This window comes from Anolis carolinensis, chromosome 6, assembly GCF_035594765.1.
Source record: "Anolis carolinensis isolate JA03-04 chromosome 6, rAnoCar3.1.pri, whole genome shotgun sequence".
NCBI classification, from domain to species: Eukaryota; Metazoa; Chordata; class Lepidosauria; order Squamata; family Dactyloidae; genus Anolis; species Anolis carolinensis.
Window position 1 is genome coordinate 46128714 of NC_085846.1, and position 19341 is coordinate 46148054.

Genomic DNA, 19341 nt, shown 5'->3' on the forward strand with positions numbered 1-19341 from the left:
CAGGGCACCATGAGTCACAAACAACTTCAAGAGATGCAACAATAGAAACAACTTTAAAAGATGTCAGATACCAGGGTTGGTCTTTTAGATCAGTCTTCTTGGCTTGGCGGGAAAAATAATAGAAATCTACTCTTTTTTAAAATGTGGGAAAACTAGTAATGCTTTGTGGTCGACTATGGTAAACTACCTGGAAAAGGTATAGAAAGCATGATGTAGCATCTCAGATTTAGCAATATCAATTTATGTGTACCCCAGTTTTATTCTAATAGGTGAAAAGCACTAATGGCTCTTCATCCTCCCTATAGTGACAACAAAGTTATATGGGTTTGGTCAGGCCTTAGCCTAACCAAAGGGCTGATGGGCCCAAGGTTCGATGACCTGGCTCTCCTAATCCTAGTTCATCACTAATTCTTATAAACATACGTATTTTCATGGATTTCAAGGCCAATTTAATCACATGTTTAAATCATTCCTGTTGAGATCTGAAGCACGTAAAAGTACCTGCTTTGGCTGAATTGAACCCATTAGTATCTCATAGTATTGCTTTGGAAATCTGTAAATGCAAAACAGTTAGGTAATTAAATACTATAGAAGAAAAAATTTGTGGAGAGCTATCAGCCTCTCGAACAGGAAAAGATATGGAAAGACCATCCCTTGATTTGTTACTGTGTATAGAATTACACGCGAACCACTCAAGTATCTTTTTTTTTTTTGAAGGATGCAGTGTTATTTTTCGTGATTTCTGTATTTGACTCTCTTAACATCTTCCTTAAGAGGGACAGTTTCTCAAACTATTTCTGCATTATGATCCCTGAATATTTCTGGAGCTAATGCATGCTCAAGACCGGGTTTCACTATCATGTGCTTTGGCTTGATGCTGCCTCTGTGACTTGAGTTAGCTGTTATTGCTTGACATTAGCTTTGTTGGCTGTTATTGCTTGAAGCATGCTGTTAATAAAGAACTTCCATATCAAGAAAGAATGGGTATTATAAACTGACTTTGGCTATACTAGTGTCAAACTTCATTTTCATTTGCATGGTTTCTTCTCAGCACTACTATTTTTTCCTGAGTATCATATTCCTAGCAGAGACTGTGGTATCTGCAAAATCGCTTTTATTCAGAAATATTCAGAATGGCAGTTATTCAAACCCAGCAGTGCCGGGCATTGCAAACTCATTCTTTTCTCCTACCATTAGATTTTTCAAATCTCTGCATAGAGAGCAACTATCTATTTTATGGCAATTATTTTACCATATGTCTGTAGGAATTATTCCAAACATTACATTATAAAATGAAACACTTTGGTATGTGTGGGGAATAGATCTATAACAGGTACATATACCCACTGCCTGAGATGGGGAAGTGCTTTCAGTAGACAGCAGGTGTTTTGGTTTTTGCCAAAAGAGCACCTGGTAATAATTAGCAAGTTTGTAATGTTGTGGATCTTGCAAGTAGACTCAGCTTACACTTATGCTTAGATAGTTTATTCAATATAAAGAAACATGAGGAAACTGTAATCATTATAGAATTGTGATTCTCTTTAGAAATCACAGGATGGCTTGGCAGTGAAGTATGAGAAGAAATAAACAGTCCTAAATTAGAAAATAAGATCGAACTTCATCTGCTGTTAGTGTAGCAGCTGTTAGTGTATGTTTGTTGTGTACAAAGAGATTCAATTCCCCCCTCAGTTCACCTCATAACAGACTTTCCCATCATAGATCAATTGAAAGAAACTAATTACAATATGAAATCTTCAGATGCTTTATCAAGAGCATATTACTACATACAATAATAATAATAATAATAATAATAATAATAATAATAATAATAATAACTTTATTTTTATACCCCGCCCCATTTCCCCGAAGGGACTCGGGGCGGCTTACATGGGGCCAGGCCCGATAAAACAAACAAAACAGTAACAAAGCAATAAAACAATTATCCCAATAAAAAACATCAACATCAATAAAAACAATCATTAAAATCAACAAGCAGGATACAGTGTTAAAAACAGGAGACTAATTCGTAGATCCCAGGCGAAATGCAGAGTGATACGAAATGGGAAAAGGAAATTTCACAGTTGGACAATAAAGTGCGGTATAAAATGGCAAGACAACAACAATGGGACTATTATGGAATGGACCGATAGATCAATCCAGAAACAACTAAACATCGAAGGCCTTTTGAAACAGCCAGATTTTTAAGCTCTTCCGGAAGGAGAGGAGGGTAGGGGCCTGCCTGATCTCTCTAGGTAGAGAGTTCCAAAGCCGGGGGGCCACGACGGAGAAGGCCCTCTCTCTCGTCCCCACCAACCGTGACTGTGAGGGTGGTGGGAGCAAGAGAAGGGCTACAGTATGGCTAATCAGAAGTAATTCCCATTGAATTCAATGGGTATTTATTCTGAGTAGATATGCATAGGATTGTAATGTGAAATTCTGGCAGGATGGTTGTTTAAAATAGTATTTCCGGAAATGCTCACATGATCAAATCAACAGTAAAGAAATGTGGAAATAATCAAGGACTAGACATTTCTTGAAATTCTAATTCATTGGTGTAGATTAAATTGTATATAATAATAGTTCTGTCTATACTTATGAGATATAGCTTCTTCTTACTACAGTAATTTGTGAAGATTTGCAGCAAAAATAAGGCTGAATTTAAAGTTCAGGTATCTTAAAAAGTATGAGCCAGAACTGAGATGGTTCCAGCAGATTAAACTAGATGGAAACTATGAGTACAAAGAGCAGAGAGAACTGTGGAAAATATCAGCTCTTTTCATAGGAACCAGCTGAATGGATTCATCCCAGTCTGATGAAGCCCAGTTTTCAATTTCCTGTGGAAGTTTACAAACAGGCCATGGAGGTGATTGCTTTTCTACCAGTGTTGCCTGTCTGGCCCAAAATCTCTCCCTCTTCCCCAGTTTTGTAGTCATATTCAGACACAAACTGTTTAACAAGAGGCTATTGTGAGTTATTGGAGGAAGCTATACAAGGGACAATAAAACGTACAGTATTTGTTTTCCTCCCAGCTCCACTTCAGTGGTGGCTACAATGTTGCTATCCTTCAAACATTCATTCCCATTTTTTTCCTCACATTCCCCCCCCCCCCAATCAGCACCCGGAGGGATATCTGGCCACTGGTCCCCTGCCCTCCATTTCACCCCTAAAACATACTGTACATCTTCCTTTTGTCACACCAGGAGCTCCAGAGAAGCCTCAGACCTGAGGTGTTTACAATATGTTTTGAGGCAATACATTGGGATGGGGGAGTGTGGCACTGCCATCCTTCCTCTCCCAAGCTACCTGAGCCCAGAGAGGTGGGATGGTTGTGGGGACTGCCCCGTGAATCGTCATATCCCAAGAGGCAGTCTTCACAGGGGCCATACCTGGAAATATGCTGACCTTCCTGGAACATCCATATCTTTTCAGGTATTATTTCTATATTTATTCTAAGTTAAACTGCATTAGCCTGGGGTGTTGTTTGGATGCCCCAGGCTAATGTGCCCCCTATACTACATTAAAGGGCAGTGTATATGGGGTCTCAGTATTGGAAAGATAAAACCAATGAATAGTTGCCCAGTACTGAAAATGGAAAACAGAGAGGCAATTTTGCCTTGACATCCTAATCAACACTTCAAATTTGAGTTGTATACTGGAGCTGTGAACATCTAATCTGGCTGTAGCCTAGCTCAAGAGTTCTTACCTTTCCTTACCTTTCTGTGCACACACAAAAATATTTTAGTTTCCAAGCATTTAAAAGCACACCCACACCGAACTTAACCACAAGTCTGATGTGGTTCAATAAGATTCAGAGTGAAATGAAGCAAAAATCAATTCTGCTATTTCTGCCACATGATCCAAGGATGACACAAAATAACACTTTTCCTTTAGGTTTGCTGATATAGCACTTCAAAGTAATGATCTGGCAACAAAAACCCTTTAAATAAGGCATATATGTTTCAAAACAAGGTACATGTATGCTTTTTGGTAAAATAGAAGTGCCTTGTTTAAAAGGTTTTGTCTAATTCCAGACCACTGCATTTTGGCAATAAAGTGAGTGGACATTCGTTCAGCCCTTAGTGAAATCATCCAACATGTGGAAGGCTTCAGACATTTATTGGTTGAGATTTGTTTATGAAAACAAGTGTCCTGTTGTCGTACAGCCCCACTGAAACAGTGTCCTAGTGCAGGTTCACTTCTTTTCGGTACAGATGAGCTACCAGAAGGCTTCTACAATGCAAATGTCTGCATACAACCTTAAAGTGATACTGTGGAACCATTTTTAAAGTTGTATTTCACTTGGGAATGTTCATTTTCCTCTATACAGTAATACTTTGCTTAGAAATTGAGATGAGCACCAATCCCCAGAATCGATCACAACTAGACTTAATGTCAGGGGGAAATCTTTACCTTTACCTAGGTGTATAGATCACTGCAATGAACATTGCTACAGCACATATGTTTTAAAAACAAAACTGCTAGGACTTAAGAATAAAACTGGAAAAATGACATAATTTATCCAAAATATTATTTCAGGACTTTACTAATATGCTTGCTTCCCTTTCTGTCACTTTTGCATGATCACATCTGTTTCTGTGAGCTGTCAGTTCCTTTGTAATACCTATTGATGCCTTCAATTTTCTTGGTGGCACAAAATAAAATTATTGCATGTGCAAAACTTATAAAGGATATTATGATTAAGATGAACTGATTTTAAAGAAGTGAAGAGGATGACATCAATTTCCTCATCCACAATGTGTGCCAGATGCCAGCAAATTAAGAGACAAATGCCACACATTTGGAAGCTTAATTATGTCATATAACAAGTGAGTGTTTTATATGGCTGTTCTGCAATAAATGGGCATGAAACAACAGATATTCTATTAGTGAAGTGAATGATGCTGCACTTTCTGAGCTATTCCATTTGCAATGCAAAAGCCAGCATGTATCATATAATGTAAATATCACATCTCAACTGAAAATCATCAGTCACCATTTTAAAAACAAGTTTTCACCATGAGAGCAAATATCAGGCAAAGGTTATTTTGTCCCTTTCCTGTTATTATTTTTGATTTTCTCATTGAACATTACCCTCTTAGAATCACTGTTAACCTTTAAGTATCTAATCTGGATGGGCTGGTCAGATATTTAGACCTATATTGTTGAAATCTGATATTTATCAATGCAAGAATCACAGTTTTGCCAAACCTGATTCAGACAAGGGATGGCAGGTTTTAGAAATGGAGACATTTTCTTCTTTATTCTTTTTATGGGATCTACATGCCACCATATTTTCCAGGTGGAACACATGGCATCTTGATTTTAAACAATCAAAGTTGCCATCTTATAAATAAGAAAGCACAACAATCTGAAATGGTTAATACCTTTTTTGGCAGCACGTTTGTGTTACAAAGATAGCACATAAGTTGAATGAGCTTTTGAGTTTTTTCAAACTCTTCATAAGGCGTAATGGAACAAAAGTAAGTCAAAAAGGGAAGTATCAAGAAATCTGGCCTACGTGAATTGGCTGTTGTATTTCTCTGCAGCTGCAAGATTGTTCCTGCAGGCTCAGCAAAGAGAAAATATGCTAAGGTATTTGCTTTCAGCTCCTTAGGATGCACAGTTATTATTTTCCTCAAGCCCTACTGACCAGAACAGCCCATTGCCTTTATTAAAACTTACAAACATTAGTCTCATACCAGTCCCACTTTTAAATCACAGACAACTGCTGAATCTCATTTTTCCTTTTGCTCACCTGAAGAAAGGAAGGATGATGAAATTCACCTGACTGTGCAAGGCACAAAACGTTATTAAGTGAATCTTTCTTCATTATTCTTTTCACTAGTGAGTGCCAGTGAACCTGAATGTGAACCAGAACCTGAGCCAGAGGCAGAAAACAAAACAGAGCAGAAAGATGAGGCAGAGTTCGAACAGGGAACAGAAACTCCCCAAGAAGTAGAGGTTGCAGAGGTGGAGCCAGAGAGTGAAGTGGAGCAAGGACCAGAGCAAGAGACAGAAGAAGGTGCAATACTCAGTGAAAAAGAGAGGCAGAATGAAGATGTGAACGAAAAAGACAACTGCTCTGCATCAAGCATATCCTCGGCAAGCAGCACTTTAGAAAGGGAGGAAAGGGAGGAAAAAATAATCAGTAACAGTACAGCTGGTAAAGTGAAGCTTTTTTTACCCCCATAACAGTTGACCTTTTTATCCTTTAAAAAAAGCAGCTTCATTAACATATGTTATAAGAAAACAAACCATTTAGTCTATTTTGTCATTGGTGTGTCCTCCATTAGGACTTCATTTCTCATTCTAGGAATACAATTAATTGGAGGACTTTAGTGCAAGCTCACAGAAGAAGCAGGAATGTGCTTATTTGTTTGTTTATTTGTGCATTTATCTGTCTGTTTAATCAGTTAATTATATTTTTACACCCAGCCTTTCTGCAAATGACCCCAAAGTAATGTCCATGGCTCTCTTCCTCTACATGGTCACCTCACTACAACCTTGGGAAGTAGGTCAGGTTATTAGCAAGTGACTGACCAAAGGCCACACAATGAACTTCGAAAGCTTTGTTAGCACTTGTGTATCACAACTCCAAGTCCAGCCTTCTAAACACTGCATCACGCTAAAATTTTATTCCTATTCAGATAGTTTTCTTTAAATTTTCCATTTTTTTAAGGTAGCTGTTTTGGTCTGTCCCAGCATAAAAAGGAAAAATGGGGTGTAATGTAGCAATATTGTTAAATGGTTTTTTGAAGCTGCTACATTCTTTTTTTCTCCTCGACCCTTTCTCCTTTTTAAAATGCCCCTTAATAGTTAGAATCATATTGTTGCAATCATCACAATTCACATTTTGCTGCTCTTTTTCAATGCAAATACAGAATGAAAATAGAATTTTCAAAGATTCAAACAAACTTCTTATTCCAATGTCATTGAAAATCTGCATATTTGGAAAACATGGAATATTCAGAATGAATGCACACACATTATACATTTTTCAGACAAGTAAAATTTTCTAAATTATTTTATACATTTCCAGATGCTATCATGATACAGTGCACAATTCCCTGCCTACAGTCATAGAAACAAGCCTTCATTGCATAACAGGGAAGGGGCTATTTTCTCTTGGATACGGTATTGATGCTCATCATAGTATATTTCCTGGTGAATATCTGAATGGGGGCAATTTTACATCCCCAATTCTCCTGCAGGCAGTACTTCCAATACCTCCATTTTCCATTGGGTAACTTTCTGTGACTGTTTTGGAAAGAAATTGAGGCATTTGAGTGGAGGGGGGAGGTTATTGAGGGGTTGAGGAAGGCTTTTCTGAATATTTGTGTACAGGCATTTGGAAAACTTCTGGAATAACTTTGAGGCAAAAAACATTTAAATGGGAGAAGCTTTAGGGGATTGACGACCAGGGTATTCAAGGATACAAAAGTGAGTCTTTTGACCATATCTCGCCTACCCTTGATATGTTTGTTTCATCATAGTTTCCTATGCAGTTGCTCACTGGCTTTCTCCTTCATGGTGTATACTACCCAATTCTATGTTTTGGATTATATTTGCAGGTAGCAGTAAACCATAATTTAGGATTGTGTGCACAAACGGAAATAGATCACACATAGCAGCAGACTTGCACATTCCTCTTTCGTCTCTCCCTAACCCTTGTGACCACAAGAAAGAATAAGTCAGGTTTCAGTTTAACTTATTTCTGTCCTGTCATTATGTACAAAGTATTGGGGTCTAGAATATATTCCATTACTAACCCTACTTTGGATTTAACAAGTTAAAGTATCTACTAAAAGAGAAACTAAAATATTAGAATTCTCCAACTAATAACAAAGAAGAATGAAATGATAATACCAAACTTAGCACAACATGTAAGGCATATCATCCTGGTTTGCCATTACATACAAATTCTTCCTTTGACTTAGGACATTTCTACTATTGACACTATTATGCAGCTTGGAGCCAGTTTGAGAGAACCTGGTTTCACAGTGTGGGTGATTAGATTGAAAGGTCTGAAATCGGTTTGTGGCCAGCAAGATGATTACATTTACAGTAGAGTCTCACTTATCCAACACTCGCTTATCCAACGTTTTGGATTATCTAACGCATTTTGTAGTCAATGTTTTCAATACATAGTGATATTTTGGTGCTAAATTTGTAAATATAGTAATTACTATATAGCATTACTGAGTATTGAACTACTTTTTCTGTCAAATTTGTTGTATAACATGATGTTTTGGTGCTTAATTTTTAAAATCATAATCTAATTTGATGTTTAATAGGCTTTTCCTTAATCCCTCCTTATTATTCAACATATTATCCAACGTTCTGCTGGCCTGTTTATGTTGGATAAGTGAGACTCTACTGTACCACTGAACCTGACCTCAACAGCCTTGTTTGGGATTCTTTATTACACTTCAGCAGGAATTGTTGTCTGCAATGCACTCTACGTTTTGTGGAACCAATTTTGTCCTAGATCTGAGATATACTTGAATCAACTATAGCACATTATATGGCTTATATCAGACTTTCTTAAGCCTTTTTAAAAATGTGCTGCTTCCCTTTTAATTTTTACAATACATTACCAGTATGCACTTTTTGGCCTCTGTGGCCTTGAATTGGCTGAGAACTGTATTATATGGTTAGTGTAAAAAGGCCCTTACTTAATGGCAAAATACCACTCTCCCCACTTCCATAACTATTTATTTTCAATTTTCACAACATGTATGGATTATTTCCATTCCTAGGAATGAAAATTCACCATGTTTTTAAAACTCCTAGCAGATTATGAAATCACTATGTCAATATCTTTGCTATTCATTACGCTTACTAAGGAAATGGCAATGCAGCTCCCTTAAACAATGTGTTTGATTTCTCTGCCATTCTTTTGATATTTCTGCATAGTCACTCTTTTGGTAGTTGCAACAATTAGGTGAACATTTCACTTTTTATTGGTGCAGTATTCAAGCAAATTCAACACAGAATGTAACTGTAATCGCATTGGCATTTGTAGATAAGAAAATATTTCATTCTCTATAAATAATTACTGAAATTCTTTTGTTTTTTTGTTTTTTTGTTTTGTTTTTTTTAATAATTTTTATTATGTTATAAGTGAGGTTACAGAGAAAGTTAGGAAAACATAATAAGTATAGGATAGTGAGGGAAAAGTGCTGGAGAATAAACAAAACGAAAAACAAACAAAAGAGAAGAGAAAAGAATGGAAAAGAAAAAAAACTGAAATCCTTTTGTTTGTTCCAACTAGAATAAAAATCTATAATTATTTGGAACTTGATAAATTAGCACTTATGTAAGTTTAGTAGTTTTATTCTTGCTGGCATTAACAGTTGAATGAATCTAGAGTCCTAAATTTGTTTACTTCAGTCCTGGAACATAATAAAGTTTCCTTGCTATCACCTTTGCACAGTTCTTCAGTCTCTGGCACTACTTTGACTTGTTTCCCCTTTTATATAAGTAGTGCCATTATACTGTGCCATTGCATATACCCTCGTGAGACTTGAGTGTCTGTGTATTTTGGTATTCCTTGGGGGGGGGGGGGGGGTATCTTAGAACCAAACCCCAGTAGATATTGAGAGCCCACCGAGTATATGAAAACTATAGCCTTTAAAGAGATAATAAGGAAAATGTGATGGGGGTTGCCCCCCTTTTAAGACTTTGGTAGATACTGTTTCTCATTATACCTTTTGTTGAGTTCCAATTCCAGAAAGGGATTAATATAGACTTGTTGTTTTTCTCACTTCTAGTATAGAAAAGACTATAGATAACACTAGCAAGTCATTTTATAGGAGTTTTATAGGTAAAAAAGGGCGACCCAAACAATTACCGTCCGGTCAGCCTCATGTCGATACCAGGCAAGATTCTGGAAAAGATCATTAAGGAAGTAGTCTGCAAACAGTACATGTGAAAAAGATCTTGGAGTCCTCATGGACAACAAGTTAAACATGAGCCAACAATGTCATGTGGTGGCTAAAAAAGCCAATGGGATTTTGGCCTGCATAAATAGGAGTATAGTGTCTAGATCCAGGGAAGTCATGCTACCCCTCCACCTTGGCCAGACCACACCTGGAATACTGTGTCCAATTCTGGGCACTGCAATTAAAGAGAGATTTTGACAACCTGGAATGTGTCCAGAGAAGGGCAACTAAAATGATAAAGGGTCTAGAGACCAAACCCTATGAGGAGAGACTTAAAGAGCTGGGCATGTTTAGCCTGCAGAAAAGAAGGCTAAAAGGAGATATGATACGTATAAATATGTGAGAGGAAGTCATAGGGAGGAGGGAGCAAGATTGTTTTCTGCTGCCCTGGAGACTAGGACATGGAACAATGGTTTCAAACTACAAGAAAGAAGATTCCACCTTAACATTAGGAAGAACTTCCTCACCGTGAGAGTTGTTCGGTAGTAGGACTCTCTGCCCTGGAGTGTGGTGGAGGCTCCTCCTTTGGAGGCATTTAAACAGAGGCTGGATGGCCATCTGTTGGGGGTGCTCAGAATGCAATTTTCCTGCTTCTTGGCAGGGGGTTGGACTGGATGGCCCATGAGGTCTCTTCCAACTCATTTTTCTATGACTGCAAGGAAGAGATTTGAGGTTCTGGAAAGACATTCATTCAACCAAAAAGTGTTAAGTTTAATTGCACTCATAACTTGGGAGAGTTGAATGCTCATGTAAAAGTGTTAATGCATCCAGATGCCACTGGCTTTTACAAGGCATTATACAGAGAAAATATATAAAGCACATGTGAAGAACCCCACAATGTTACTTCCCAAACAAAATATCTGAATTTGGCTTTGGATTGTATTCATTAAGTAAATTTCAATACAATGTTGTACCCTCTTGCACAATTGTCAAAAATATGTTCTCATTGTATACTTTTGAACACTTTCCCAGCTATAAATCCTCTTGGTGATATTATTGAAAGAGCAGTGCATAGCCTTTTCACTCTTGAGTGTCACATCTGTTCTCAGCAAGGGCCCTACGGATTTTCTGCAGTTCCAGATTTCAGGACGTGTATATTTTTTCCTTATTTGTTAGATATGGTGTTTATTGAATGGCATCATATTTACAACTGGTATTGATATTTATTAAAACACCAGAATCGACCCCTTCTAACTTCAAGAGGGCTCACATACTATGACAATACAAGATGTTGCCTCTAGGTCGTGCCTTGGAAACCTCAGTTAAAAATAGTGAAAGCAACCAGTCAGTCCACATTAATTCCATCCCAGGGATCTAGCACAAGAATGCTGGCTAGGGAGAGAGGCAGGGTTTCAGAGTCACTGAGAGAACCACACTTTCACAACTTGTTTCCTTTGTGGTACTGAGGGGTGGGGAAGAGGAAGTACTCAGCATTCCTAGTGGGCATCAGCACATCATTACTAGGCTTGTGCACACATTCGTTTGGGTCGGTTTCTTTCAGCCAATCTTGCTTTTTCGACTGGCCGTAACGGTAAGGGCTTAGCCGCCTTGTTGTTGTTGTTTTTTTTTTTTGGGGGGGGGGGGGGGGTTGGCTGAAACGGGCCATGCAGTAGCTGGTCACAGCTCCTACACTCCTGTTTGGCATCACGCAGCGTGCAAAGAGGCTGCCGCATGCTCGCACGAGGTTTCCCTATGAGCCCTGCCTGTTGGGCCAATCAGAATAGAAGAAAACTGTGACCCAGACTCCCTTGAAAGGAAGAAAGGAAAGCATCTGAGGAAAGATGTTTCCTTAACCCCGTTGCTCAAACCCAGATTCCCTTGAAAGGAAGAAAGGAAAGTGTCCCAGGAAGGGTGCTCAAACCTAGGCCCATTTGAAAGGAAGAAAGGAAGGGTCCCAGGAACAGAAAGGGGAGCCTTGTAATTGGCCAGATCTTCCCAGATCTTTTGGCTACCAAACAGAAAACAGATTTTTCTATTAGCCAATTTTCGGGAGGCTCCCAAAAACACATGTAGGTACCCATTGAAATTTGGATACCAAAAACTGATCACCCTCCAGCCAAATTGCACAAGCCTAATCATTTCCACTGCTAAAGCAACAGTGCCAATTGTTTTTGGTTGCTGAGGGAAGGGGAGAAAAGGAAGATGCTTTTGTTACTCCTTCAAGAAGTCCTTTCACCATGCCACAACAAATCCTGACTGGACTTGTTTCTTCAGCTCCACCATTCAAAAGACAAACACTAAAAGATTGGCTGCTTTTGGATCCCTATGCCAAGGAGGAACTTTAATCTCTTTCCTTTTCAGTGACCCTGACCAGAATCACTGACTCGGAAGCCTTGAAGTAGATTGGCAAGGGATGTAGCATAGATAGAGTGGAGTGTGGAAAAGGCATCTTTGTGCAAGGAAAGCACATCCAGAGTTTACATTTCCCAGCTGGTTTTATATTTATTGCATTCTAAGTTGAGTCATTTCATTGTTTTTGTTTTCTACTATTTATGTTATTGTTGTGTTTGTCACATACATAACATTGACTAAGGAAAGTCTGAATGTTGGTGAACAGAAAATTTATTGTAATTTTAACTCTATTTTAATCTACATAGGAGGTTTCCCCACAACCAGCCTTCACGAAGACTTCCATGAGCACAAAAGTAAAATACTTAGGAGTTCTTTTGCATACATTCAAGATGTAGGTGGTTACATCTAGATTTCCGTGGGGTGGGGGGGGGGCATTAGTCTGTAAACCCAGCATTTGAGGGGTTCTAGATTCCCAATGGAAAAAATCATGTTGTTGTTGAGGTTCTGAAATATATTACGAGTTTGTTTCTCATCTTTTCTCACTCCAGTTTGCTATGTTAAGTTCATGTATGCATCTTCAATATCCTGACTCTTTCTTGTTCAATGTCTGATGTGTATGGTTTCAGATCCATGGTTGCAGACCATTCAAGATGTTAGTGTGAATGATCAGTGCAGCAATATCCTCAACAACAAACGGTTCATGCTGGACATGTTGTATGCCCATAACAAGAAGCCCAGGGATGAAACGGATAAAGAGCTGGAGGAGAAGACGGAGGAAAAGGAGATGACAGAGGCAAATGAAGACACTCTCACTAGCCTGGCCAGCAGGATCTCAGTCTTACAGGCTACAAAGCAGTCCAAAGATGAAAGTGTCAAAAAAATGGAAGTTGGGAATTTGGACAATCAAGGCAGTGTGAAAGCCTTTGCAGAAAGATTCAACAATAGTGAGATGGGCAAGACTACACACTTTCCTGAAAGTGACTTTACTGAAAAGGCCAATGAAAAAATACCAGTCCAAACTAAAAAGGAATCTGACTATATTTGGGATCAACTTATGGCCAATCCAAGAGAACTTAAAATCAAAGATATGGATTTTACAGACTTAAGGGACGAAGATGATGTTGACGTATTAGATATGGAAATGCATCCTAGAAACTCCTTAGCTGCTCCTCCACCACCTCCACCTTCCTTTTTTGGTTTGCCTCCTCCACCCCCTCCCTTGTTTTATGGATGCCCCCCTCCGCCCCCACCCTCCAGTAATTTATTGGCTCCCCCTCCTATTTTTGGCATTGCTCAGGGTTTAGGGTCACCCCCGCTTCCTAGAGGTCAGCCAGCCTTTGTAAAAAAGAAGAAAACCATCCGCCTGTTTTGGAATGAGGTGAGGCCATTTGAGTGGCAGTGTAAGAATAACAAATGCTGCAAAGGATTCCTGTGGTCAAAACTGGAGCCTATTAAAGTGGATACTTCCAAACTAGAACACCTCTTTGAGTCTAAATCCAAGGAGCTTCCTGTCACAAAGGTACTTCTTTTTAAATATGATGTTGATTGCATTGTGTGTGTGTGTTAAGGCAGATTAGCCAGCATTTAGATTTGGTATTTGATATTTGCATCAAAATAGTTTCAAGAATATTAATTGCAGCATTTCTAATTATAGTGGAAAAAAACTTGCAAACCATGCTGGATATTTAAACATCCTCCAAAATAGGCATAGCTCATCAAATGTAGTATTTGGTGCGGTAAATGTGTATGTAGTTTGCAGTCTTTTTCTTCCTAATTTCAGTAGGAAGGAAGTCTCACTTTTCTCTCCTATGAAGTGTTTTGCAACATACATTTCAAACTTGAAAAGATCCAAATGTCTTCTAAATATGTAATTACTAAATTTAGAAAAACAGCCCTTGTACAGTGGGGAAAATCTGAGTTTCATTTTTAAGGTCTTAATCTGTGAACAACAAATTGCAAATGTTTCATTGTTTGAGACTGTCTCTCTTGTGAGAGATGAGCCTACATATCATGTTGTTTCATGTATACCAATTTAACATATTTTGAACATTGTTTCACATAAAAAGCAGAACTGAAATCATAAAAAAATTGATTTCAATTCAAATTTTGTTAAGGAAAATTCTGTTAATGAAATAGGTCTGTAGTAGGTGGGATCCTTTCTTCAAAAACATCTACAAAATGGCCCATCTTTTGTTATATCCAGGTTGATTTTTTCAAAATCCTAGATTTTGTTTGTCTTCTTTCCAATTTTATATTAGGTTAAAATAACCAACTTGGAGAACCGGCATGAAAATTATCTGACTGCACAGGAAGATGATGGAAAATATTCTGTATAGTTCTCCAAAATAAAATAGGAAAGAACACAAACAATATTTGGGATTTTTTTGACTTTTTAAAGAGTCAGTAGATACATCCTTTGTTAAATTTTCTTCCATGTGCCATTTGTAACCCCTTATTCATATCTTCAGACACTCCATTCATATGCCATTCTCACTCATCTATTCAATTCACAAAAACTAAGTACTAATAACCAACATAATCTTCAATTGTGTGTACCTCTTTCTACCAGCAACTCCATTCTCTAGCTCTAATATAGTGTGCTAAGAATTTAAAAATTTCTGACAAGTTAAAAAGATTCCAAAACCTCTAAGTGGTTGTATCAGTACTTGAGGTCATTGCTGGCCACAACATTTGATGATGGTTTAGCCAGAACCCTTCCCGCTAATATCTACACATTTATTTATTTATTTTAAATTAACCAATGAATTGGGGTGTTTTTTGGGGGGGGGGGTACCAGGTGGATACAACAAACTATTTAAAAATCTATTTATTCTGTGGCTTAAAGTCATTTCATTATAACAATAGTAAATATCATGATTGATCAGATCTGTTTTTTTCTTTGCAAGAAGGCATGACAAGACTTGTAGTTCTGATAAATGAATATGAAAATTATCTTAAATAAGAAAGTAAGTTGGTTCATACCCTGTGCTTTCTAGTTTTTGAATAATTATTTGAAATTGTCACATTTTCTTTAGCTTAAGCTTTTTAAGTATGTGTCTAGCTTTAAATCGTCATCGTCGTCTCACTCGTTCAGTCGTTTTCAACTCTTTGTGACCTCATGGACCAGTCCACGCGAGAGCTCCCTGTCGGCCGTCACCGCCCCCAGTTCCTTCAAGGTCAAGCCAGTCACCTTAAAGATACCGTCCATCCATCTTGCCCTTGGTCGGCCTCTCTTCCTTTTTCCTTCCATTTTACCCAGCATCATGATCTTCTCCAATCATTCCTGTCTTCTCATGATGTGGCCAAAATACTTCAACTTTGCCTTTAATATCCTTCCCTCCAGTGAGCAGTCGGGCATTATTTCCTGGAGGATGGACTGGTTGGATCTTCTTGTGGTCCAAGGCACTCTCAGGATTTTCCTCCAGCACAAAAGTTCAAAAGCATCTATCTTCCTTCGCTCAGCCTTCCTTATGGTCCAGCTCTCGCAGCCATAGGTTACTATGGGGAATACCATTGCTTTCACTATGCAGACCTTCATTGCCAGTGTGATGTCTCTGCTTTTCAGTATTTTATCGAGGTTGGCCCTTGCTCTCCTCCCAAGAAGTAAATGTCTTCTGATTTCCTGTTTGCAGGCTACCACATAAGTAACCCCACTCATCTTTGGGAGTGCCTAAAACATACCAAAAAGGAACAGGCAGAAGGAGGAAATGCAAACCATTTTGAGAGCCATCATGGCTTTCACACCAGGAAAAGACAATATATAAATGGTATAGATAGAAGAATGATTTATTTTAGCCTGGCCTTTTGTAAATTGCAGTCCTACTTTTTTAAATACATAGAATACATTAAAATCCACAATAAGCTCAGCCTAAAATAAATCAGTTTCAAAAGTTATGTTAGATTCATTCTCCCTGTCCCTGTTTCTTCTCAAGCTGTAAATGTCTAACATGACTGCCTTTTTAGCAACTTTAAATATAATATTTCTAGAAAGAAGTGAACAGCATATGAAAAATGAAGTCTTACTAAATGCAAAAAAATATTATTCTTGAAAAATGCCCATAGATGAACTGCCTTCCAGACAGAAGCACAGTTGTAAGGTTTGAATGACCTGCCTTACTCTGAACATAGATATGTTAGGTTAATTATTGCCAATCCAGGATTTTCTTTGTCAGGATTTATCAACACTTGAGAAACACATTTGTTGGCCATTTTCAGACATTTCAATATTTTCCCATCCCTAATACTCAGAAAGCTTAATAGCACTCAACAATATTCAGTTTACTTGGAAGAACATATCAAAATTAGTTTTTCATTTGCATTTTTTTAAAAAAAATATAGCAAGTAATTAGAACACTTCAGTGGCAAATGAAGTAGTCATTGTACTGTAATTCAGTAGCCCATCATTTAGATATGTGGTTTGTGTATGTGTGTTTTAAGTCTTTGGAGGGAAAGAGCTGAAGAAAAAACAGTAAAAAAATTAAATGATTATATATTGAAAAATTTCTGTGATAGATGTAAAAACCCATGATAGATGGAAAATGTATACATCAAATATATGGAAGTTGGAAGTGCTACGGGAGAGATACCCTTCAGTAGAGCCATAACACTGTTGCTGTCTATTATTATAAATATGTTTGCATGGTAGACTGTGACTTAACATGGAGATTCAGTACTGTTCCATTATCCGGGCAGAGGCCACTAGGGGGTGCTAGAGAGCAAAGGCTTGTCCATTTTATGGGAAGGGGAGTTGAAAGAGGAAATCCATTTCCACCTTCCCCCCCCCCCACCTTCCCATATCATAAACGAAGATTGTTTCCATGACAGGGACATGAGTAGGGGGAATATCAAGAAAACGGGGAAATGGTTTTTCTCCTTCAACCCACCCCCATAAAATGGACTATCCCTCTCTCTCTCTAGCACCCCTTAGTGGCCTTTGCCTGGATAATGAAACAGTATCTGAGTTTTTTTTCTATGCCCTAATGCTTTTCTCTTTTAGAGGTATAAAATGGTTCTAAAAGAATTCTGGAAAAAGATTACTTGTTGCTCAGTAATTCACCAAACATTTATTTTCAGGAAAAGGCTGGTTATTCAAACCTTACGAATTTGGTTTTTATGGATGTTTGTTGAGCATTTTTCAGTAACAGCTTTATTTTAGTAGTAAAATGGTCAGTTTACTTAAGATAGATATGATATATGCCATCAATCAAATATAACAATAGCATAACATATTTTTATGTTTAAAGTAGAATTGATGCTATTGTTCCCGTTTTCTCCAAACCTCCAATTACTTCCCCTAAACTCTTTTTCCAACAAGCTAAGCTTAAATGACATAATAATTTCCTCTTCCCTGCTACTTTCTACCATCTCCCTGCTGAAAGCCAAAATGACTGCAATTCTGGTTATCCCAACAACAACCACTTTTTGCCTTTTCCCACATATGGTTTTCTTTACAGGTTCCTACTTAGCATGAAAAACTTTATGAGATCTAGGATAGAATGGGCCAAAAAATACTTTCAGTTCAAAAGTAGGGTGAAATCTCTCAAATAAACCATACAATTAAGGCTCTTAAAATTCAACAACAAGTGGATATTTCCCCCTGTGTTCCATATTTGTGTGAAGATGAGGTCCTATAAAAGAATATTGAAAGTGGTAGAATGGTAGATTTTTCAAAATGATTTTAAAACAGAATGCTTGAATAGCCACAGGAGTTGTTGCAGTGATGTATAAATGTCAAAATGGTATGAAATTATATGTGAAATGTCATGCACAGTTACTGGAAGTTCATTACATCAATATGTAGCAAGTAGATTTCAGTTTCAGTCTCTCTGGCTTCTCCATGTCTCAGAACTTTGTTTATTTTATAATTTCTTCCATCATTATAAATCTGACCCAAGTCTGGACTGGAAGAGAGTTTGGGAATGTTGTCCAGGATCCATAAAACAAATAAATCCATGACCTGAACACACAATTATGACATATTTCTTATTAGAATCCAAAGAGTGTGTGATATACTTCGTAGTGCCAACATTATGATGAATTGAACTGACATTATTACCCTTCAATTTTTTCCATATATTTTAAACATAGGCAATTTATACTGATTTATTTTTCCCAGTCATTAGAAATGCTGGGATCAAGACTGTTTATCTACATTCACTGTACATTTGCTACCTCCTAGAAGTGAGATTTAACACTCCCCACCCCAAGGTGCATATTTCCTTGCTGTTGTCCTTTCTTGTCTGATAACAGTTCTACTTGCATTCCTCTGAAACCCAGAAGGAAATTGGGGCCCTCCCTCACTTGTGCTCTCCCTTGTCTCCAGATACAGAATCCTTTAGCCCACAGATCCCTCCCAAATGTGGGTTACAGCATCACTAGAGGTTCTCCTAGAGCAGTGGTTCCCAACCTTTGGTCTCCAGGTGTTTTGGACTTCAGCTCCCACAATTCCTAACAGCTAGTAAGATGGCTAGGATTTCTGGGAGTTGGTCCAAAACACCTGGGAGACCAAAAGTTGGGAACCATTGTCCTAAAGTGATCCTCTTTGGCAATGACACCGCAATTTGAGGCAGTTGAACACAAACCTCTTCCTCATTTAAACGGTATTTTGAATTAGGAAGATAATAATTGAATAAACATGGCTTAGAGATCAAATATGGTCATGACACAAACATTTTACAGTACCACCTTTCCACAATGTATCACTGTGAAAAAGGATTTCCACAGAGGAACATGATGGCATAGCCTGCATCTGTGGCAGGCATCCTCAGAGGTTGTGAGGTATATTGGAAACTAAGCAAGGGAGGTTTATATATCTGTGGAAGGTCCAGGGTGGGAGAAAGAACTCTTATCTGTCGGACGCCAGTCTGAATGTTGTAATTAATCACCTTGATTAGTATTAATGGCTTTGCCAGCTTCAAGGCCTGGTTTCTTCCTGCCTGGGGAAATTCTTTGTGTTAGCTGGCCCTGATTGATTCATGTCTGGAATTCCTCTGTTTTCAGAGTGTTGTTCTTTATTTACTGTTCTGATTTTAGAGTTTTTAAAATACTGGTAGCCAGATTTTGTTCATTTTCATGGTATCATACTTTCTGTTGAAACCTCACAACA

General features: G+C 38.0%; 1 protein-coding gene across 11 annotated transcripts in view; it reads left to right on the forward strand.

Annotated features, from left to right (window-relative positions):
• fhod3 (formin homology 2 domain containing 3) overlaps positions 1 to 19341 on the forward strand; it is a 326788-nt gene that overhangs the window by 241701 nt on the left and 65746 nt on the right. For 10 of the 11 annotated variants that reach the window (XM_062984260.1, XM_062984267.1, XM_062984257.1 and 7 more), the window contains 2 exons: positions 5846 to 6163; positions 12863 to 13755. In XM_062984260.1, coding sequence (XP_062840330.1) covers positions 5846 to 6163; positions 12863 to 13755 — 1211 coding nt within the window. The remainder of the gene's footprint in view (positions 1 to 5845; positions 6164 to 12862; positions 13756 to 19341) is intronic. The other variant, XM_062984262.1, reaches the window with a different exon arrangement.